Source organism: Cryptotermes secundus, unplaced genomic scaffold (assembly GCF_002891405.2).
Source record: "Cryptotermes secundus unplaced genomic scaffold, Csec_1.0 scaffold24, whole genome shotgun sequence".
Lineage (NCBI taxonomy): Eukaryota > Metazoa > Arthropoda > Insecta > Blattodea > Kalotermitidae > Cryptotermes > Cryptotermes secundus.
Window position 1 is genome coordinate 80,978 of NW_019718270.1, and position 25,282 is coordinate 106,259.

General features: G+C 40.0%; 1 protein-coding gene across 7 annotated transcripts; it reads right to left on the reverse strand.

Annotated features, from left to right (window-relative positions):
• Positions 1-6,364: 6,364 nt before the first annotated feature.
• Positions 6,365-20,345, reverse strand: LOC111867203. Of its 7 annotated transcripts, none has more exons than XM_023856875.2 (7): positions 20,144-20,335; positions 19,647-19,707; positions 19,423-19,497; positions 16,541-16,649; positions 14,352-14,491; positions 9,036-9,100; positions 6,365-6,608 (listed from the first exon to the last, which is right to left on the reverse strand). In XM_023856875.2, the coding sequence occupies exons 3-7, from the start codon at positions 19,486-19,488 to the stop codon at positions 6,515-6,517; spliced, it is 474 nt and encodes a 157-aa protein (XP_023712643.1). In that variant the 5' UTR covers positions 19,489-19,497; positions 19,647-19,707; positions 20,144-20,335; the 3' UTR covers positions 6,365-6,514. The 7 variants fall into 7 exon arrangements, 6 of the variants coding, with proteins under 6 accessions (XP_023712643.1, XP_023712729.1, XP_023712805.1 ...); XM_023856961.2 differs by having other exon boundaries at positions 20,118-20,335; XM_023857037.2 differs by lacking the exon at positions 20,144-20,335 and adding an exon at positions 20,043-20,077.
• Between the last annotated feature and the right edge of the window lie 4,937 nt (positions 20,346-25,282).

Here is a 25,282-nt window from a genome sequence, read left to right on the forward strand (position 1 = left end):
ACCACGTCACCGCGGGGGAGGGTGGCGCCCACCGAGCGTTGCGTACTTCACTCACGAGCTCACGAGACCACAGAGTTTATGCGACCCTTACTTCCCGTTGCGCCATCCACGTCACAATAGATATGCAATATACCGCAAAGAGGGTTATGTTCTCGAAAAGCTACAACGAGATCTCAGTGCTACTGAGACGAGGTGGGAGCTCTAGAACATAAGAATCTATGAAGATAAGACTCAGGCCACTCACGATTCCCATAGACGTAAACGCTTTGCGGCTCATCTTACAATGAATGAACGGAATATCCCCTTCGTCAATCGTGAAATATCTCTGTGTAATCATCTATAAGAGGATTACATGGAGACTGCACATAGATATTATTGAAGCCAAGGCCTTCAGGACATTTATTAGAATCTACTTCCTATTCAAAAGTGAGCGTTTAAGCGTCAACATTAAACTAAGCCTGCACCTGCAGAACACGGTTCTCGGCACCACTGAAAATTCCCCAGCATGCACTCTGGTTCGCGATTTGAACACGGCTTTCAACTTTCCGTATATATACAATGACGATTGTGCAGACAACATGCAGAGGTCGTACAAATTCACGACAAAGACCACATTCCCAGCATAAGACAAGACGAAGCCAGACACAAAAAATATGTGACTGAGCTGCCATTGTTGCATCAAATAAATATGATAGGCACGATCTGCTTTACAAAGCCTGGGCTTACAGAGAACATTAATATTGTAACGTGCACTTCCTTGGCAACAAAAGCACAAATTTTGACTTACGTAATCTTACTGAGAATGATCAGAGTAGACAATCTCCTACGTCTGTTTCACACTTTCCTTGTTCCACAGTATGGTTGGTTTTTAAATGATACATGACTAACTCTAAAGCTGTGATGCCACTTAACACAGTGGACTGGTACAATGTCTGGCACACAACATCCAAAGCATAGGAAACACTTCCCTTACCAGCTTTTCTAATTGCTTACAAAATTTCATGTTAATCTACTGTTCAAGGAGATTTATTTTAATTTTAAAACTTGCCATATGCTCATATTTCATTCTCCTCTCCAACAAACCTCATGTTACAGTCTAATGACAACTGAATAATTGTACTGTGTACAGGATGCATGTAAGTCTTTATATACCTATGAATCTCATGCACATCTGCTGCAAGCTTTTCTGACCTGTGACTCTTTTAAAGCTACCAAATATTATGCATGTTTAAACAAGATATTTGTTTCATATACATTAAACTCCATTATACAGTGTCCAAGCACATGGGATTCACATGAATCCTGCAAAATTTCTTTGGTGTTTCTTTTTGTAGTTCAAAACAAAAGTTTCAACATATGGTCAACCATGTGGTAGTTCTCCCAGATGCCATCGACAGCACCATCGTTCTCCCTCATGCAAGCATCATTGTAGTCCACAGCAGTGCAAGATTACAATAAAGGTTGGTCAAATCCGTGATCATGCTTCAGCATATCTGAAATCTTACACCCATGAATCTTCTCTCTCCTAACAAGACTTCCATGCAAGAACTAAGGCAAAAACGTGTTAATGTGTCATGCGTTAGTGACTAGACATGGAGTTTGGACTGGTAATTGGATTTATTTAACACTTATAATTTGTAACTACAAGTAAAACAGTTTCATGGACCTACACATTCTACATGTCACTACTATGCTCACTATGTCTCTGTAATGGCATTCACTGGGTGTCACCAGGCTATGGCTGCCAACCATGGAGATTCTTCAGCTTCTGTGCTCATGCCCTTCCTGGGTGGCAGATGGCTTGCAATTCTTACTCATGAATGGGAACTCCACTTTGACAAGATCAGGAATCTGACTACAAGTGGTCACTCCCCTTCTCTTGAGGAGTGACTCTGATGCCCCCCCCCCACACACACACACACACACTCTCTCTCTCTCATTCACTCTCTTAGGGACTAACCACTTCACTCATTCGCAACTCCTTCACTCCTCTGCCCTAAATGTTTCAGAGACTGGTCTCTACCTCCATCTTAAGGTAAGAAAGACCTACACAGTTGGGTGCCATCAAATGGTCTGGAGATACGGACTAGCCAATCAATTTGGCCTGAGTAAGCTTTTTACCTGAAGGCAGAGGTAGAGTCCAGACTTTGGAATGTTGTTTGAAATAAAAAAAAAAACAGGGCAATGGACAATGTCCAAGAAGCCAGTAACTGTGTTATTTTGACTCTGAAACAGAAGATGAAAATGGAAGACAGGAAAAAGGCCAAAAAGAATCAGTGAGTTCTAAGTTTTCCTCATGCAACAGGCACATCTCTTTCCCCATACATGTCTGACAGCAGGGAATGTATTGCACTAGGTTTCCTGCAAAGTGAGTGGTTAAACACACATTAACTCTGTATTCAAATATTCATATCATGTTCAGAAAATGTGATTCTATCATGGTATTCCTTTCCTAATTATATGTATGGCAACAACCAGACTTCAAGATAATAAGAACAAAGATTTGTAGTATTGTTGCACCTAGCAGTGCACCTAAAATGCTTGCAGAATCTTTACATATTCAGATTTTCTGATAATGAGTTTGGCCACATGTCACTAATTTTTTTTTTCCTATTGGATAAAGATGATGGAAATATCACTAGAATTATTAAGAGTCCTCAGAGAAAAAATACTGCCTGATACATTAACATGTCCATATATCCAACCATCTTACACTAATGTTGTAACAGAATAGCCTCTTGGTCCATCCATTCAGACATACAAGAAGCTTCCAGAATTGCAAATTCTTAGAATAGAATAATATAAGAAAATTCTGAAAATGTAAATTTCACTGGTCATAAGACAGTGTCTGTGTGGCCATTACTTCATTAATTACATCCAAAATGTTACATCACATACTGAATCATGTGCAACATGCCATTCACTTTGTTAATGGATATCACGAAAAGGATTTGGAAGCTACCTGTATAAATATAAAAAAGTAACCCATTAACTGGGATAAGAAAATAAGACAGCTGCATTCCAAAAATCATCTTCTGTTGCCTAAGTGGACAGGCAATGTCGATCAAACTCTGGATGACTTGGCAGCATTTCCTCAAGCAATCTTTGTGCATGATGATATGAGGGAAGTTCTAAATCACTGTATGCAATAGGAGGAGCCTTTAAATATTTTCCAAGGGAATGAAAGAAAATTAGCTAAGATGAAAGAAAAATTGTAACATAAATCTGTAGCAAGGAAATGGACATGTATTTCTAGCAGTTTCAATGACTGTGATATTATCATTATCTCAAACTAAAGGAAATAGAATTATTTCAAAATGTAACCACAACCACTAAAATAACACCACAATAAGTACACCATATGTTTTCTAAACTTGTCTTTCCACATCATAAATTGACTACCACCATACATGGCTATAAAACAGTTATTTTTCTATTTTAGATATGAGGAAGTATGTAAACTTGAAACTTGATAATTTCACCTCTGATGGTCGAATTCTGTGGATTTCACATGTTTAGTAAATAAAAATTTCCTCTTTTGATATACCTATAATCAGCATTTCCTTCAATTTTGAAAAAAAAAAAAAATGTATATAAATCCCCTGAAAACAGCCAAAATATATGTATAGAGTAAATAATATGAAATTCCAAGCCACACTCTTAAAGCTTAGTTTCATATTGCATAGATTTCTAATCCTAGGAATCTACTGCGGTTATTCTAATTTTTACATAGCAAAGTTCGTATGACTTATAAACTCATACATAATGCATAGTATATATAGGGGATGGACAAAATAATGGAAACACTACAGATACCATACACATTTACACTGTGGCAATGGTTCCATAATTCTGATGGAACTGTTGCCACAGTATTACTATCATCACCACAGGGACCTAAAAGAAACACACACAGCACAATAGCCACAAAATACCCAATCCCTCACAAAATGTACTGGGACGGGTTTCCTACCCAAAACAACATGGCTACACCTCACATAGCAATAAGAATACGGAGGACAGACATTACATAGCAACAAGAAGGGTGTAAATAAAACATGATTTCCTATCCAAAACGTGGATAGAGCTCACATAGCAATAAGAATACTGAGGATAGACATTACATAGCAAGAGTGTAAATAAAACATGACTTAAAGTGTTCCAAAGCAGGAGACTAGTAGACGACTGGTGGAAACTGAGAATGTCAGAGATAGAGAGGGGGGGGGGTAGAGAGAGACACTCGTTGTTGTTTACATTCCCTACAGAACGGACAATACTTTGTAACATGAGGCACCGACTAAATAATTAACATTAATATTACTACATCAACATCACGAGCCTCCAATAACAGTCTATATAGAATACTCCAATTTGTCCGTGGGAAGGCAAGAAAATCACAAAAACCAATGACTGACTTGATGATGTAAAGCATCAATCGAAGAATTTTATTGTTTTATACTATAACTTTTGTTTTACATAATCTAATTTATTGCATTTTTACTACAAGTATTTTAATATAATTAACACTTTGTGGACTGGTGGCATATTATTATGATTTTAGGACACATTATGTTGAAACACACTATACCTTGCAGTGGTGCCAGGTAGACGCATGGCTGGTGCATGATAGACCTCTTGAATGTTTGCTTTGTAGTCAGTAACATGACCCCACTCTTTTCCTTTCCCACTCCAACATGGGGGAAAAGTAGACAAAACGCCTGCTTTGGGACAGTTTACTGGAAATCCAGGGGTGAAGCAAATTCCATCGGACCCAAATCCACAATTCACATTTTGAGCATGGTTGATGTTCAGAGGAGACATGGACAGGTAAAGAAGCCTGTTTATATTTCCAAGTATAATATGTTCATGAAGGGAGTTGATAGAGCCGATCAGTACTTGGCCTATTATTCTCTTCCTTGGAAAACAGCAAAGTGGACAAAGAAAGTTGCCTTGTGGCTTATAAATTGTGCCAGTTTCAATTCATTTTTGGTTTTCAAAAATATAAACCCTCATTCAAAATTGAAATACAGGGCATTTCTGCTGAATGTGGCAAAAGCCTGGGCTACAGACCAGACGGTGGCGGCAGACACAGACTTAGTGCAACCGGGTTCATCAACTCCCACCCCACGCAGACCTCATGTGGACCCCCCTGAGTGACTCTCAGGTGATATGCGGAAACATACCCTTGTGAAAACTGTGAAGAGTGAACATGCCAAGAGGAAGCAGCTTTCTAGGCGATGCCGTGTTTGCGTAGTACACAACAAAAGGAGTATGACTGTCTACATGTGCAAGTTCTGTGTAATGCCACTTCACAAAGGGGAATGTTTCCAGAAATATCACTCTCTCAAGCACTTCTAGGAGCAGTGGTAAGTGTTCTCCAAAAATTTTAGTTCATAAAATTAATTAGGAGATTTTATATTAATTTTTAAAGTGAACAGTGCACAAGTTAGGGTAGTAGGTTTAAAACTGCCGGTCCCCCGGGTTATTTAAATATTTAAATCACTGGTCCGCAAAGTGTTAATATTATTGTATCCAATTTTATTAGTACTGCAGTTCAGTGGTTATATATATTGTCATGTGTTGGGTAGGTCACGCGACAAGTAACTTCACGCCTTATTTGATACAGCAAATTTATGGAACACTCGCTCTTACAATCACACAATTACTGCCATCAGCAGTATCACAAATTCTTCTCCTGCTGTAGTCACAGCCATACACTGGATACAACCCGACTCGGCAATTGCTAGACTGAAACTGACTGGTTAATCGTTACTCACTAGTAACTCACTCGCTTGTAACTGGCTCAATCCTCACTACTGAACAGTGTTCGCTACTCCTTATTTAGCCTCGGCATGGACAACACAGAAAGAAGTTACGGGATAGGTACCGCTGGTGCGTAACGCCATGTTTACAGGTTGCTTAGCAACACTATCAAGAGTTGTTTACTGCTGTGTAGTAACCGCAGTATCCCTTGTTATGTCACCACAGCAATGGTTGCCTAACACAGTTGCTCTTCCATTACATCACTGCGGGGGAAGGGGTGTTTACCGAGCGTTGTGTACTGATGGAAGGAGTGGGAGACGCAGACTTGCGAGACGCAGAGTTCACGTGACCCTTACTTCCTGTTGTGCCACCCATGTCACAATATGTTCACCATGTATTCGCCTGATGATGGCTTTTAATAGCTGAAACATGTAGCAGAGCCATAACTAGGCACTGACTTTGATATAATTGTGTTGTGATGGTTTTAATAAAGACGTTGTATGGTATGATAATTATTTACATACATGCCTTAATCTACAATGTACTGTTTTAAAACGAGACAGGATATTTTCTTTTATGTTTTGGCATAGAAATTTGAAGATTTAACTTTATGTAACCCTCTTTATTTTTACATACATTACTGAAACAGATAAAATTAACTTATTCTAACAGTGAGCTGAAATATGATTTCTGAACACGACAAACCGCCAAGTTCTAACACAGGATTTACTTCAGGGTTATGTAGTTGACACTATGACACCACACGCTGATACCTGTTGTCATGTGGAAAAGTCAACAGAGAATTCATCAGTTCATCTGCATCAACACCACCACCACTGCACATTCTGAAAGCAATCAAATGACTGATAAATGATCAATCTCCATGGCCACTGCTGTCTCAGTGTTTTGTTTCCTTATGGACATGGGTTACTACTTAGTTAGATTATATCCTGCAGCATCACAAACATCCTTGTATGGATTCCACTAACCCATTCAACCACTGACATGAAAACAATCATCAAATTATAGTGGTTTACAAAACTGAAATTTGTCACATTCACAGATCAGAATTTTAAGTTGGTTATTTAATTACAATAGCAGTATTAAGACTACAGAGTGTCAAGTCATAAATCAAGAATTGGCTGAAACACATCTACAGAAAATAAATGGTATTCTCAAGTCACATGCTAAAACTGCTCTACAGGACTTTTCTGAATATGGACAGGGTTATTTATAGCATAAAACACTTTTCTTTTCCATTATTTTCCTTTTGTTCTATTTGCTAGTTGCTAGAAGACCATATCCAATCTAATGCTTAAAACAATCTTAGGTCTATGTGGTCTAGTGGTCTGAGTTCCTGGCTACAGATCCAGAGGTCCCAAGTTCGATTCCCGGTGCTATCAGATTTTCTGAGAAGTAGTGGGTCTGGAACGGAGTACACTCAGCCCCGTGAGGATAACTGAGGAGCTATTTCAATGAAATAGTGGCTCTGTTCTAAAGAACAGAGATTAACGACCATCGGGGATTCACTGTGCTGACCACGCAACACCCTCTATCTGCCTAAAGGTTGGCACTAACTTCGCCGACAAGCGGCAGTTGCTCAGTTGGTATATTTCGCTTGCGGACTGCAGGCCACGGAGTTTATGTCCACTGATTCTTAACAATGGTCAACTGTGAGTTTTATTGTATAAAGTGATCTATTCTGTACTTATAAGCATTATCCAATGCAGCTCTACAGTGGTACACACCAGAAAATGTCATATCACATCCTTTTATTTTCAGAACCTGAATTTACGTGGGGCAATCCAAAAGTTACCGAAATTTGAATTTTGTGCGCGAATGGTTATGAGTACATCAAAATACCACTAGGTGTCTCCTCACACATCCTTCTTGAATCAGTGTGGCAAGCGGTGTCGAGTTGAGTGGTTGGGTTTATTGTTGGTGAACGTATTTCCATTGTTGTGTTTCCGTGAGTTTGTGGTTTTGCGATGGCTGACCTGAGAGAGCAGTGTGTCTGTATAAAGTTTTGTTTCCAACTTGGGAAAACCGCTGCAGAAAGCACCAAATGTTGAAGCAAGCTTTTGGTGAAAACAGTTTAGGCCGGACACAAACTTACAACTGGTATAAGCGTTTTAAAAATGGCCGAACACTGACTGATGATGATGATCGTTTGGGACGGCCGTCAGTGGGCAAAACACCAGAAAATGTCGCGAAAGTTAGGGATCTGATTCTGCAAGATCATAGATTGATCATCCAAGACCTCTGTAACACCTTGGGACTAAGTTATGGTACATGTCAACGAATTTTGTCAGAGGAACTGAACATGAGGATTGTGGTGAGGTCTGTGCCACGACTGCTGCAAAATGAACAGAAGCAGCATCGCTTGGAAGTCTACAGAGAACTTCAGCAACAGCTTCAAGACGATCCAAACTTTCTGTCGAAGGTTGTCACTGGTGACGAAAGTTGGGTTCATGGCTATGACCCTGAAAGCAAGCAGCAATCTTCACCTCGGCCAAAAAAAGCTTGACAAGTCAAGAGCAACATTAAGTCCATGTTGATCTGTTTTTACTTTATATTGACGGGATTGTTCATAAGGAGTTCGTCCTTCCTGGTCAGACAGTCAATAAAGAGTTCTATCGCGATGTTCTAAGGTGTCTGAGGGAGGACATGAGGAGAAAACGTCCAGAGAAGTGGCGCATGAACGACTGGGTACTCCACCATGACAACGCACAACCACATACGGCTTACATAGTGCAGGAATTTTTGGCTGAAAACAAGATGGCAGTTGCTCCCCACCCACCGTACTTGCCAGACTTAGCTCCATGCGACTTCTTTCTCTTCCCCAAGATGAAAATCAAGTTGAAGGGGCGAAGATTTGATACAGCTGAGGAAATTCAAGCGGAAACACAGATGGTACTAAACACCCTAACAAAGAAAGACTTCCAGGATGCATTTGAAAAGTGGCAGAAATGCTGGGATCAGTGTATGCGCTCCCAAGGGGACTACTTTGAAGGTGATGGTGCAGAATAAGATTTAGGTAAGATGTAATAGTTTTTATTAATATATTTCAGGAACTTTTGGATTGCACCACGTATATCTGACAAGAATAATTCAGTGTCTGGTTCAAGACATGTCAGTTAAAAGTTTAATATAAAGTTTATAAAAGATGTACACTATTTTGTGTGTGTCTGTGTGTCCCTTACTCTGGTCTGTGGTTTATTGCCCATATAACTGAACCACTCACTTTTTTAAACTCAACTTTGTAATCCTACCTGATGAACTCCTCTCTATGTTGTGATGATGCTCTTGGATGATTCAGTAAAATGAAGATACAACTCTGTAACAGAAATTGCAAAGCAAGAACATAGCTTCCACTTTCAATTTTGTTAATTTTAAAATATAATTGAAGTATGGCACTAAAAAAAAAAAAAGAGAATATTCTTACTCCGAGTAAAACAAAATGATATCCCAGAGGTATCTCTTAATCTAAGGATTCTGCACAGTGCAAAGCATTATGGAAATTAGGAATAACAATCTTATTTGCCCATACAGTGGTTTAAAACTGTTAAAGCTGGTTGCAAGTTGTTCAAATGACAAACTGAGAAGAACAACTGTAGCTATGGTTTATTTTGTTATTTCACAATGTTATATCAATACATTCGCTCCCATATGTGGCCAGTGGCCAGATAAGTGTTCCCACATGAAGATTACCGTATCTGACTTAGGTCAGACAACAATGTATGCAGATTCCTGTTTGTCATAGTTTATAAGCAGTGTTTCCAGATTCTGCTGATCAATGAATGTATTAAAAGAACCCTGACATTTAAATACATTGGGCTGGGTATTTAAGTTACCAATTGAGAGGCTGGTAGTGAATGTGTTAATGGCTAAGGTAGCACCAAATGAGACAGAGAAGGATGGGTGTTTATGAATTGAGAGAGATGTAAGATATAGTGGCTTATTTTGATGTACATATGCATTATTCTGGATGGACTGGGGGAGATTTTGGTCAGGATACATGACCCTGGCTGAGATTCATACTAGGTACTTCCCAAATGTGAGTATGACATGTTTCTGTCGTGCCAACCAAATTAAGCAAATGTTTTGGTAAACAGATATGATAACAGATAACAAATGTGATTTCATGGTACATTAAGTTCTTTAGATGAGGCAATGTTTCATTTACCATAGGAAGTAATGGTCACAAAATTCTGGATACAATGAAATATTTACAAGCTGTATAAGAATGTAAAAAATTATATAAAAGTTAACGATTTTTAAAAGACTTGTGGCTTTAGAACCCAAACTGAGATCTCTTCAATTTTTCTGCATACAACATACAGTCTGGTCAAATCTTTGGCACATAGTGTAAGGTACATTCAATCCCACTGACTGTATGAATTCACACTCAACCCAGGACATTAGGTTTGTAAGTACGGTAATTCACATGTTTACTGGAAAGAGTCAACACTATTAAGGAGCTTTGTTACATGGAGGTGAAAGACAGCTACATACTAAACAAAAACTATGTCTCACTAAGATCTAAGTTTTATTTTCAGATTGACATCACGTACGCAAGAACGCACATCGTGCACACATGCACATACACAAACACAGTCTTTTAAACTGTCATACAACATGTAAGCAGTATTCAGATCATGAACACTGGAAATATTGCAGGATATCCTATATCCACCCATACCAACAATAGTATCCACATTCTTTATACAATATTATTACGTGAAAAGACTGGGGGTTCTACCCATGCTCACTCTGCTTACTAACCCCAAACATCGGGCTTCACCTATACTCATTTGAGCCACGCTTGATTCATATTTCCCACATCCTGCAATTAAAACAAATCTTTTATTGGTACTGCCGATATTTGTGCTGTTTTGTGTATTTTTTTTCTACTGTATTCACAACTGATACCCAATTACCCCTTTTCATTTAAGTTATAACAGTAATCTGAACATAGACATGTGTAAAGACAATGACAGATGCAATGGCTGACAGGGATATTGCACTTTCGATTCAGCACAAAAAGTACACAGAATCAGTGTGTCTGAAGAAGTATAAATACAATTCAATCAAAACATCCACTACTGAAAAAATAAAGGTTTTAAGCAGCTCTTCTAAATAACAATTTTTCATGAAAATGAAAACAACTTAAGACAGAGATTAAGGGCTGCGCCATAGCTCAAGCAGTTAGTCACTGGCTTCCCACCGCGGTGGCCCGGGTTCGATCCCGGGTCTGGTCAAGTGGGATTTGTGGTGGACAAAGTGGCACTGGGGCAGGTTTTCTCCAAGTACTTTGGTTTCCCCTGCCAATCTTCATTCCACCAATTGCTCCACAATCACCCTCACCTATCATCTGGGGCTGGTACAATAGACCAGAAGTGGCCACAGTACAAGGGACTTAGTCCCATCCCACTAGCAATTAAAAAAAAAAAGACAGATTACTGCTGATAAATCCACCTATCAACAAAGTTAGCACAGAATAATACACTCTTCCAGGATGTTACAATGTGTAGTAGAGTAAAAGTCCACTGATGTTTCAGAGGAATATAATACTTCCATCTTCAAGGTCAGTAAGAAAGCCAAGCAAGAAACCAGCATGAAGTAGGTGGCTGCCTTACTCTTCAACTCTGAGGATGAGGCAGTATGTTTCTAGAAAATGTTTGTGGATATCTACCAAATTACATGGCATTACAGCCCAAAACATAGTACTCCTCATAGTCATGAGTGGGAGAATGAATACCCAACACAATCAGTACTACTTGCAACCAGCAAATGCAGTGCTCTATCAATGCACTGTGTTAACATATCTCACACAGCATCATTATAATTTTATTGCATATAGAGCAATGTGATAACAACATACACATAATACAGTATTTTAAATATATTTCTAATATATGTTACTAAAACTATTAACCAGTGGCCTCCGTAGTCTAGGGGTAACGTTCTCACCTCATGACTCAAGGTACGCGGGTTCAAACCTGGCGGAGGTCGTGGAATTTTTAAGGGCGGAAAAATTCAGGGAACAAGTCCTCTCGGAGGGACTTTAAGCCATGGGCCCCGTGTCATAGATTTACGGCACGTAAAAGATCCTCACGTCTCTAGGAGACCTCTGAGCAAAATTAGGCAAAATGTTTCCTGCCCAAGTAGTTTCCAATGCCTCCAGTAGATGGGGAAGTTATCGGGTACCAATGCCAGTAGAGGGCCGACTTCGCTGGCAGAAAGGGGAGATAGCGGGCACCAGTAGAAATTAAAGGGGGATGTACAACAGACTATGGGTGCATGGGGAAACCCACCCCCTCTATACTGAATAACTGAAAACTATTAGCCTCTTATAATCTTCTAAGGGTTTGTAACAAACATCACACTCAAGTTGGTAGCACTCCTGCTTCACATGTGGGAGGTCGAGCTTGCATCTTTCCCTGGGAACCTGGTATCTGTGGGTTTTCACAACTTCTTCAGTCCTTCCAGGCAAATGCTACAATAGTACAGATCCTCCTCGATTTACATAATAGTCTTTTTATAAAAAAAAAAAAAAATAAAGCTATCCCTGTAATGGGCCATGAACACTCATAGGGTTGTGAGACGTTGAGGGTCCCACATTATCTAGACAATTGGCTCAAAGATGGCAGTGAGGTTGTCAGCCTTATGAGCCAGCTGTGCTTTACTCCCCAGGAAAATGATTTAATTAATTCCTGGTACTCATTTCTGTTAGAGGCTGAGTCGACCCCAGGGCCATAGTGCGGCCGGAAGGATTAGGTCATTTGAAAAATCCAATGACCTCATCAGGACTTAATCCATGACCTTATGGCTTGTAACATAGTGCCTCAACCAAATATAAAAAGTAGTAGGTGAAATCACAATAATTGAACATAATTTCCCTATCAAAATGAATGGAAACATCTAGGATCAGCTAGAAAATTGTCACAAAATTCTAGCCATTACTTAATCTGATTGTCTTGTGACATACAGTAAATCATTTTTTTATTTTAATAATATTTATACCATTTCAGCATGAATAAATGTTTTATACTGAAAAATATCAATCATGATATGAACTACACTATATCATTTTTCCCCAAGATTTATATACTCTGTAGGCATCTACCCTGGGACTCTCTGAATATGTAGATCAATACACTAGCCACCATTTGAAAGGTCCTGCATTCAATTCCAACTGCTATCATTAATATTATAAACACAAAAAGGAAGTAATCTGTCAGTTTAAAAACCAACCATGAAGTCAGAAGCAGAGTCAAAGTTTAAAACATTCTGTACATCAAATACACCTCATGGTATGGGTACCACCCAACATAATACAGTGTAAGGTAAAGAGTAAAGTTTTCCCCATGCTTAACTAATTAAGCACTACACCATGAAGGTGTATAGGGGAGCAGATGTTTAGATCCAAGTGTAACATATGTTAATTCTCATCTAGAAATTACTACCCACAAATGGATTATGTCATCTGGAAAATATGCATCAATACTCACATGACATCATTACTGATCTCTTGAATGGATTTTAAAAGAAAATGTACTAGGAAAGAACTCTACTAACAATTGCAGAAAGTTTAATTCTATGTCATTATTTTTGGGTTTCAGCCCAATAGAAGAGGACTGATCTGGTATACAGATGGTTCCAAGATAAATATGGGCACTGGAGCTGGTGTGTACTGCTATGGCACAAGGCGGAAACTTAGTTTCAGCCTTGGGCAGTAAACAACAGTATTCCAGGCAGAAGTATATGCCATTATGGCATGTATTATGGAGAATTTAGATAGGAACTATAGAAAGAGGAACATCTACATTCTATCTGACAGCCAAGCTGCATTTAAAGCGCTTGACAAACACCATATCAACTCAAAATTGGTCTGGGATTGCCACCAAACCCTCACAGAACTGGCCAAACTTAACAGGGTACAACTGATATGGGTGCTGGGGCATGAGGGTATTGCTGGAAATGAAATAGCAGACCAATTGGCCAAGATTGGAGCTGAACATCCATTCAGAGGACCTGAACCAGCCTGTGGCATATCTATAGGAGTTGCCAGAAAGGTAATCAGGGACTGGAAAAATATGAATCACAAGAAATACTGGGGATCCTTGACTGGATTCAGGCAAGTAAAGGGACTCATACGAGGACCCTCAGCTAAGAGAGCGAAGGAACTGTTGAAATTAAACAGGAACAAGCTACGATGAGTAGTGGGACTACTTACAGGACACTGTTACCTTAAAGGACACCTCTTCAAACTGACAGTCCCACTTGTGAGAGGTGTCAAGAAGAAAATGAAACAGCCACACATATCCTGTGTGAATGTGAGGTCTTAGCTTATTTAAGATTACGCCTCTTGGGCCAATACTTTATGGAACCAAGTGACTACTTCATTCGAAGTGCAGGATTGCTGAGGGGACAATCAGAAGGGGAAGCTCAACAGTGCACTGTAGGTCGCGGTGCAAGGGCTGAGAAGGCCTACCCCTCATACATTCATTCATTCATTCATGTCATTATTTTTGTTGCAATGTCCTTGTTAATTAAAATTTATTCTGAAAGAAAACCATACAAACCTTCAACATCACTCGTTTAAGAAAAAGTGAGCCTCCATCCAGCAGCATTAATAAAAGTTTTGCAGCATCAATCCAGTTGTGACGAAGGAAACACTTCCTTAGCTCTAACATCGTGTAGGTATGGGAGAATGGTGTAACCACTGTTTCAGAAGACAAACAGAATACTGTGACGGTGATTTCATATCCACAAGCAGCTGCTCAATAGGAAGCCAAGTGTCAATCTTGCAGGGCAAAACAGAACTAGACACTCTATGCAGAGAATGTTTTAAATTGTTTTAAAATAGCTCTTAAAAATAATACATACATTCTAATAACTTTTAGTCCACATGCATGATATGAAAACAGCGATAAGGTGAAAATTAGTAAATCCTGAATAAATTAATGTAACAAACCAAAACCAAATCAAACAGCTGACACCAAGACACACCATATTACTTTAATGCTAAACCACATCATATTGTATATATGTTAACACTGCCCCAGTTTTGTTTCTGTGCAGCCTTTATTACAATAAAAGTAATGTGACTGTACAACAGGGCCCAACTGTAACATGATTCACCATGGCATGCAACTTAGTACAATGTGCAGTTATACTAGGTAAAGATGTCCTGTGCTTAACTAATTAAGCACTATGCCATGAAGACATATGGGAGAGTGGACGTATAGATCCACATTAATTTCCTGAATCCAATAATATAACAAAAGAAAACTAAGCTAGAATTTGCAGCATACAGAAGATGTACACAGAGATCATAATACCCAACAACTTGTATCACCCACATGAATAACATATATCAAGTATTATTTACTTATTAAATAGATTACTAACACATCCAACAACAGAACAAAAAATAGAAAAATGAAAATGAAAAAAGGAAATGCACGAGCGAATACGAAAGAAAGAGAACTATATGTCATAAAAACACTACACAACAATAAATACAATATGAACTGAATCAGGAGACCACTCCACTACACACGAACAGAATGAAAACATTGATCCATAGCACCAAACAAAAAAATGGGCTACCTTCAAACACACTGGAAAAGAAACACTGTGGATTACAAACCTCTTTAAAGAAAGACCAATAAAATAGCATTCACAACACAAACACAACACAAAACATAATAAAACAATACTTGTAAATAGATAAATATGAAAAGTGCCATATACCTAATGAAATGCTTAGATTGCCCATTGAAATACATAGGACAAACAGGTAGAACATGCCATACAAGATGTAAAGAACATACACAGGCAATTAGAAGCAATAATGGCAACTCTGGATATTCAAACCATATACTGAACATAGGACATACACATTGCACTATATCAGACACAATAGATGTTACAAAAAACAGAAATATACCATATATATAAAATTGGTAAAGACAGATCACACATGAACAACACATACATTGATACTTATAACCCAACATTTGAAACACTACACCAGATAGTACACAAGCCTCAACCCCTTATATGAAACAGAACCAGCCCCACAACACACTCATAACATCAACTCTGTACACTAAGCAGATAACAAGCATACCAAAAAGTATAAAGTATAAAAAGTATAAAAGTATATATACATATTTAACACCATTAACAATATACAACTTAAAAGAATTCCAAGAAGAGAAAATATTAACATTATTTATTATTATACATTACAGAGATCACAGCAGGACCTACAATGACTTCATTTAGAAACATTATATATATGAAAATGCCGATCACAGTAATACATAAGGCACAGCAGTTCCACCAAATTTAAAAGAATCTGATGATGGCCGAGTAGACCAAAACACACAGCGCAGTGATAAATTTATAAAGGGTTTAATGCTAAATCTTAACATTATTGCATGGTGGGATGGTAAACAAAACCAAAAGTAAATTTCTTTGGTACCATTTTTATACTTGCAAAAAAAAAAAAAAAAAACATTACTGAATTTGACAATGTGTTTTTCTTCAAATACCTTTAATGATGATACTTCAGCAGAAACTGTTTCAAAGATACAAACATTTCTTCAATACTAATGCCATCATCAGTCAAAATCAGCCAACAGCTTCAAATATGGGGGATTTATTCCCTTATTTCCATGCAATACAGGTGAAATGGGAATGTCACCGTATGCATTCTACCTTACTAAAACTCAGAATAGTACTGCATTCAAAATCAGTGTACCAGAAGATCCTTTATAGAAGCTGACATCTTCTTTCCCACACTTCTTCTTCACCATATCCATTCTCTTTGCCTTATGACAAGGTTTCTTCAGTGACACCAGAGCATCCTTCTTCATTTGTGAATAAAACAAAAATAATTTGTTTAGCAGTTCATAATGAAGTAACCTCATATTTCATGCCTCCAAAAGCTTGGTTTATGGATATCTTTCTAGAAATGGATACAGCGGATCCAGAATTTGGATGTTCAAAATAAACTTAATAAAAACAAAAACATAACTAGCATTTCACAACCTTTGGGTCCAATGTGTTTATAAAAATAAAGACAACAGAATTCATCCCAGGCAGAGTTCATAAAGCCTGCAGTAACATACACATTGTGCTGTTAATGTCATGTCATAGGAATCACAGTCCAGTCTATTTTTTTTACAGTTTGCAACTGCAAATAGGCCTATGTATCAGATCACTGCTATGGTTTTCTGTATGGAAAAATTTATTACTCAAATACAGATTTTGTCTACATTGATTTGTTGGACATAATCTTAAAATTTCACAATATATTTTTCATTTTATTTTATTCCTTTACATTCGTTGTATAACAATGTTCTCAGTACCAAGACTATACAGGGTGTTTCACGACTTTAGGGCATAACTACAGGAGGTGATTTCCTAGGTCTTTGTGATCAAAAAAGTTCATATAAACATCTGTCTGATTTTGGACGGTTACAGAGTTATGACCGTTTTAAACTTACGTAGCCTTATGTAGCTCTCAAGTGTCGAGATAACGAGAATGCTCTGTCTGTAGCTGGCTAAAGATAGCGACCCACCAGCTGACAGACGCGGTTCACATGAGGGCGTGTACGGGAATGAAAAAACGGTTATAACTCCGTAACCATCCAAAATCGGACACATGTTTATATGAACTTTTTTGATCACAAAGATCTAGGAAATCACCTCCTGCAGTTATGCCCTAATGTCGGGAAACACCCTGTAGAGGGTTGATAGGATGATTAATAAATACTGACAAGATATCTCACATCAAATTTTAGATGGCTAGCTTCAAGTTATGATCACCAAATCAATAACTAAATACAGATTTCATACAGTCACTTTTTGCTACTTTAAATTCTACAAAAGAAAATTACCAAAATAAAAGTTGCATATTTTTCAAAGGTCTATTATTACATGTAATTCCTGGCCCTAGATTAAGTGCCTACAGTGTAGCACATACAAGGTTATGATTACAAAGTATAGAAACTGACACAGGCATACCCCAAATGACATAGCCAGTTTTTGTGAAAATTGGTCAACTGGTTCAAATTTAGGGCAGTCCTCTCTGCATATGAAGGACAGAATCAAGATCATTTGACCTAATCATGAGGGAAGTCTCCACTTTGTCTCTCTTTCACACACACACACACACACACACACACTCTTCATTCTTTGCAAAAAATTTTATACTATAGGGCTAATGTAAATGTTTATTATAAGTACACAATATAAAGACTTAAGTACAAATTTTATTAGTACTGAACAGAGCTGACAGCATCCAGTGTTAGTGTACATATTTAAAATATATGCAGAGAATTACATGATTAATAAACATATAAAAAACAGTCAGTGAAAGACTGGTTGGTACCTTAAATTCTGTTATATTTTGACCATTATAACTCAGTCCGCATCATACCATTTTGCCAAATTATTTACATAAGAGTGGCACAAAACTCAAGTTAAAAGAAAAAAAGACATGCAGGCCAACAACTTCCAACTGAATGTTGTAGTTGTGTAGGTAGCACTCCTGTCTCATACACAGATGGCCCTGGCTTCAAACTTCAGCCAAAACATTGGCTATCCTGACTGAGGATCTTGATGATCTCCTTCAGTCCTGTCATATATAAGGATAGTACCTTGGATTAGGTGACAAATGCTTCCTTCTACATCTTTTCATATCAATCACTTGTTACCAGATAGTCCAAACTACTGCAGTTTCCTACTGCAGAATGAATAGTAAACATAAAAATGAATCACAAAATACATGTGCACAATACCACGTCTATACAGCAGTCAAGTCTGCTATGATGACAAGAAAGTATTGGTTTATAGTTTATGGATGCAGTTTACATCCTCCTTCCCATTTCTTTTTAATTACATGAGTAAATTTCAAGAACTTCCAATATTTATATGCTGTGATAAAATAGCATTCATTTAATTACATGTATATTTTAATTTATTCTGATTTATATGCTGAAATATTGTGATGGATATTATTTCCTTGTGAAATAAATTCAGTCATCATTATTTTATTTGGTATATGAAGCAGTTCATAGGTAGTATATGTTTATGCAGTTTATTAAATATTCTACACATTTCCTTGTGAATAAATCTATTCTAGGATCAACAGTGTAGTATACCTATTTCTTGAGAAACCATGCAGTCCATGTTCATAATTACATATTATCACTTTCTTTGCAAAAAAAAAAAACGAATTTGGCCATTCTGTTTTGCCATGTTATTGATTAAACTACTGCGTGCTTCAGGCTATCATTATATTATATTATAAAATGTTTGATAACATTATTCTATGTAGTCCCAATGCCACAGGTAGGGTAATGTTTACTTGCTTTGCATTTTTTTTTTACTAAATATGACCATTTCTTTAAATTTTGTGATATTGCTAAACAGAAGGCAACCACATCTTGGAAGAATGGGTACTTCTGCTAGTTCAGAATAATAGAAAACCAACACAGTGCAAAATCCCCTGCCAAGAACTATTATAAGCCATACAATACAGAGATACAAAAAGTACTTACATAAGTACAGTAATTTTGTAAAGAAACCCGAACTCTGCTTACTCATTATCAAGTTATGGTAATTCCAAACACGTACCAAATGTTGTCTGCCAAGAGTACAAGATTCCGTATCCTTTCTTCTCTTTGAACTTTGTCGACCCATTTGTACATGCTGTTAACATTTTAACGAGACAATATAAATTATTAAAATACACACCAGGAGGTAACATGCTCGTTTACTGCATGAATACGTTTTAAATTCTTTACAAATTTTCCTTGCCATATTTCAAATCTACAAACTTATTAGCCTTTACCACTTACAATTCAGTGCTGCACAATTCGTCACTATCCTCACATACACTTCTCAGTCACTAGGCAACAACTGTAATTAAACACAAAGAAAATATGAACAATTCACTTTGATAGCCTCACACTTTTGCAAACTTCCCCTCTCCCATGCTGCTCCTGAACAAAATTCCTGTAGTCAAAGTCAAAGTCAGAGTCAACGGTCGGTCCGTCAGTCAGTCTGTCTTGGTCGTCTTGGTGGTCTTTGTGTCGAGCCCCAGCCGTGAAAGTTACTGTCCTGTCCATATGGGGCGCCCTCCCTCACGAGGCTCACGAGAGGTCGGGTCTGTCATTTGTCAGTCATAGACGATAGTATTAGTCCATTGTCACTATGTACACTTATTTACAATTGAATCTTAATATAATATATACAAGGCCTTTGTCAGTCTAGGCTCAGTACAGCAGACTGCCCTATTTCTAGTAGTAAATTCCTGTACGTTTCCTCACTTCAATGTAAAGCACTGCATACGCACCCTTGCGCACATCGACCGCTAATCTACACGATTTTGCCCTACGTTTGCCATCTATAAGATCTAAAATTCCCCGCTCCACAATCACTATGATCACTATATCACAACGATCACAACACTGTGTCGCTCTAGTTCACAGAGTATTAGCTGTTTGTAATGGCAACCTTGCACTCACGCACAGGTGACTTCACGTTCGGCATTGTCCCGTCGGTCACGTCGTCCCGTCCCTACGGTCCCTACGGACACAGCTCATGAAAGTTTCCGAGGTATAGCACTTCCGTTGGTTAGTGTGGGAGGTGAAATATGAATTTTGATCATTAGGTAGTTCATCTCTGGTACGTACGAACGTAATTTTCGCTGGTTGGTGTCAATATTTCGTCTTTCATCAGAAACGTAATGATGTTTGTTGGAAATGATTGACAGAAGACGCGCTTTGTTCCCCTGGATCGCATCAACGCGCTGTTGAAAATTTATCAAGACTCAACAACTTAGCCCATTGCAGCTAGAAATGGAAAGCCTAAGAAGTGTATTATAAAAGACTTCGATATAGGAAGCTACCTGAGCAAAGATACATTTGGAAGAGTATTGCATTTTTCCCGTGATAAAAATTGTAAGTTAATCTTGCAATCAAAGTGTTATAAAAGGTAAAACTATTCTGTAACAGGCTTTTGAGGCAAGTAGGGTTGTGAGACGTCGAGGCTCTCACAGTTTCTAAACAATTGGTTCACAAGATGGCGGTGAGGTTGTCAGCCTTATGCGCCGATCGCCCTTTACTCGAGGAAGATTCCTGGTACTCATTTCAGTTTGAGGCTGAGTCAACCCCAGGGCCATAGTGCGGCTGATAGGATTAGGTCAATTTAAAAACCCAATGACATCGGGAATGAACCCGTGATCTTCCGGCTTGTAGGATAGTTCCTCAACCAACTACGTTACTGCGTGCTCCTCCAAGTGTTATACAAGTCAGAAATAAGGGACAGCAAGGTTGAACATCAAGTGCTTAGATAAATCAAGATTCAGAATCATCTGGAGCATCCGAATATCTTGCGTCCGAGAACTTACTTCGATGATCAAAAAACGGATATATATGGTGCTCAGCTATGCTGCAGGAGATCTTCATGCAAACATATACAGAGTTCACCAAATCATAGACTTTCAGAAGGGCAGAAAAATATGCCTGTCGTGTTCTAAATGTTTTGAGTTGCTGTCATCTGAAGAAACTAATTCATTGAGATATAAATCCAGAAAATTGCTCTTGCAGATTTTGGTTGGTCTGTTAGCGCCCATCTTTAAGGCCATGTGTGAAATTTTGAATTACTTGCTTCTTGAGATGATAGCAGGAAATACAGAGTGCCTCGAAGGAAGGCCACCATTTGAATCCAGTGATACAATAGAAACATACTCCCGTAAACATAATTGGATCGTCACTTCCTTAAATGTGTACCAGAAGGAGCAAAAGACCTGTGGGATCCTCCAACATTGGAGCAAACGCTAGCCAATCAGCGCAGAAAACGGCAGCTCCAACGCCCATTGGGTCCGGTGCCGCTAGCAACAGCATACAAATATTCGCATCTCGGAAACGATAGTCACTTGCAGCGCTCGCAGCTATGCTTACACCGAGACAGCAACAGCTAGTCTCCAAGCAGCAACACCTCCAGCCGAAGCAAAGAAGACCGGCTGGTTCGTAGTCAGCCGGCAGCTGTGGCTGGCGTTTCACCGACGTCACACATCCCATCACTGGCGTCGACTTCCTCCCCAATTTTGGCCTCCTGGTGGGCTGCAAAACACAACCGCCTACTGGACGAGGTCACATAACTTTCTGTTCCAGCCCCAGGCGCCAGCTCGCTGATCCCCAGCATCAAGACCATCAGTGGCAGCACACCGGTCGACAGCTTCCTCAACGAATTCCCGGACCTCACTCCCACGCCAGAGTCCAGCGCGAAGTACGCCACAACACTGTCCCATCACATCCGGATTTTACCAGGGCCACCGGTCATCTGCCGACCACGACTACTGGCAATGGACCGGCTCGCTATCGCCAAAGTGGAGTTCGGCGCCATGTTGCAGGATAGCACAGCTCTCCGCTCCAAGAGTTCCTGGTCTTCGGTCCTACACTTCGTACTCAAGGACAGCGGCTGGCGTCCCGGCGTCGACTACAGAGCACTCAGCGCGGAGACCATCACCGAGATCTACCACTTCCGTCATATCCATGACTACTCCCACCAGCTTTTCGGCTGTTCCTTCTCCAAGATCGATTTGACAGGAGCTTAAAATAAAATACCCGTCCATCCCGACGATATACAGACGACCACTATTATCATTCCATTCGGCCTATTCTAGACCCACTTTATCATTTTGCCTGCGCAATTCCGCCCAGATATTTCAACGCTTCATAGACGCCAATCTGCGGGGAGTCGACTTCTCTTTCGCCTACTTGGACAGCATCATCGTTTTCTTCCTGTCACTCGAGGAGCACGGGCAACATTTACCGGCTCTCTTCGACCAAATCCAGAGGTATGACGTCTTCACAAATGCGTCTTCCGAGCACTCGTGTTCACCTTCATCGGTTACAAGGTGTCCTCCGAGGGTTCCTGACGCCTCGAAGAACGAGTATCCCATCTTCAGGATTGCAACCATCTCCAAAGCGACTGTCAGCGCTGCCGTTTCCTGGGCAAACTGAGCTATTTCTGCTCCACTCGGCGGCCACCCAAGGACTGCTTTATGACGTTCTCTCCGAGCCCAGAGTCAAGGGCTCTCACCCTATCACCTGGACGCCGGAACTCCACAAGGCCATCGAAGAGTGTAAGGCGAGTTTGTCTCGCGCAACTCTACTGGCGCATCCCGATCCATCCGCGCCAATTGTAGTAGCCACAGATGCCTCTGCCTCCGCCATGGGTGCCGTGCTGTAGCAACGCGTCAAGAACGCCTGGTAACACCCCGTCGTCTTGTCCAAGAAACCTCGACCAGGCCCAGCAGGAATACAGCGCCTACGACCGCGAGCTGCTGATCATCTATGAGGCCGTAAAGAATTTCCGTCATATGCTGGAAGCGCACCACTTCATCATCTTCACCGACCATAAGCCTGTCACCTACGCCTTCCAGCACAAGCGGGACAAAGTCTCACCGAGCCAACATAATAATCTGTAAGCTGAAGCCTAATTTACGACTGACATAGGACACATCCCTGGACAGGATAACGTCGCCGACGCTCTCTCGCGCGTCCAGTCCATCATTGCGCCACCATCCTACGACGCACTGGACACATTGCAGGACTGTAACAAGCTCCACACACTCCTGGAAATCAACCACCGCCCTGCGGCTTGAGAAACTACCAATTCTCGGCACCACGGTCTCGATATACTGCGATACATTTGCCGGGAGATCTCTGCCATACGTTTCAGCTCCCTTACGTCTCCAAGTGTTCCAGCCTGTCCATGCTCTGCCGCACCCAGGCACGAAAACAACGGCGAAGCTGGTCCTACAGAGATTCATGTGGCAAGGCGTACGTAAGGACGGCTGCATATGAGCACGGGTTTGCCAGTCCTCCAAAGCCACCCGCCAAACAGTCACTCCAGACCTGAACAAAGCAACACTGAAAACTGTAAAATACAGAGTAAAACTTCCAAATGGTTTACCAGTATCCCTAGAAACACACAGTGATTTTATGACAGGCAGACAATATAACATGCTTACTATTTAACAGTGTTTCAAAGAAGGTAACGAGGGATGCACAACTTAAAATGCACTATTTATAATAAGCCAATAAACATATTGGCTTGTGTTGTTGATATTGATCTGTTGCGCCAGACAGTGATCTGATCCCTTGCTCGCTCAGCTGCTATAAAGCTAAGGGGACTGAAGTCAATGAATAGAAAATTAAGTTTATAGAAGTAACCAAAAGACCTGTAACATCATCTAAGATAGAAACTGGAAGCTATAGCTTTGAAATAACACCAGATGGGCGTAGAAGAGTTGGATGACCAAAACTCATATGGATGATTTTAGGATCCTTAGTGTGAGAAGTTCGATATGAAGGGCGCTGCACACAGGGATGGAAAAATATCTTGGAAGTACCCAGACCCCAAACTGGGCAGTACAGCCATTAGTAGTAGTAAAATTAAAGTAAAGCTATCCCTGTAACAGGCCGTGAAGGCCCATAGGGTTGTGAGATGTTGAGGGCCCCACATTATCTAGACCAGTGGTTCTCAACCTTTATAAGACCGCGACCCCAGTAAGTTCTTCTTTATAAGACAAGGGCCCAGTCCCAACAGATTTACTCGTAAATACCTTTCCAGTTTTGTTAAAGTTCATATTTTAAGCTAACGTAATATTAGTAATTTATTATTCATTCATTCATCAGTAATCTGTCAGACGACAGGTCCACAGTCTCTTCCAAAACAGTTCCTCCACTTAATGCGATCTTCTGTTTTTTGAAAGAGACTATCCAGGAAAAGTGATAATGTGGTAGTTTTTCCATTTGCTTTCCACATCGCAGTACAGCAGCCGTTCAAACCACTCTGGTCACGCCTGTTGCTATTGTTGTCGTAGTTGTCGTAGGCTGTCAGAAAATCCGGCTACTCGCTTGGCGATCTGCAGTCTTGCAGTTTTTCTCAGGTCGGCTTCCTTCACATATCGCGGCTGTCCGCCGCCTAGGTCCTTCACTTCATTTCGGCGTTGTAGTTGCTGTCTCAGGCCTCGGTTCCTGATGCAAGTGTTGCGTTCCGGGCCTTTACACATTCTCTTCCCGAACGTCCGTTTCTTGGTGATTTCCGGTGCGACCTTATTCTTGATTTGTCCCATACGCCTGTGTCCTACACAGCGTGTGATCTTTATTCCGGTGGCGGTCACTTCTTTCCGCTGGCATCCGAAGGTTCCCAGGGGAATATCCTTCTTGAAGGCAATTCTCCAACGTCGTGCCACTGTCGCGCGACGGGATGTCTTCCTGCAGGGGGCAGCCAACTTCATCCGGGGTCCACAGTTTTCCCGTGTCGAATTCTTTATATTTCGTCGATGTCGGTCCCTGCGCCTTTTCTTCTTCGGTTCTCCGACCGGCATTACTTCGGCGTCTTGGATGGGTACCTCTAGTAGTTCTGCCGCCTCAGGTTTCCTGTTCGCTGAAGTCGGCTCTTCTTCTTCTGGACGTGC

Excerpts from the sequence above, each read along its gene's own strand:
- LOC111867203 (XM_023856875.2), bottom strand. The coding sequence starts at position 19,488 with ATGGGTCGACAAAGTTCAAAGAGAAGAAAGGATACGGAATCTTGTACT. Across the intron at positions 14,492-16,540 it reads CTTCTATAAAGGATCTTCTG|TGGTTACACCATTCTCCCAT; the intron begins GTACACTGATTT and ends CTTCTGAAACAG. Across the intron at positions 6,609-9,035 it reads CATAGAGAGGAGTTCATCAG|AATGTGCAGTGGTGGTGGTG; the intron begins GTAGGATTACAA and ends GATTGCTTTCAG.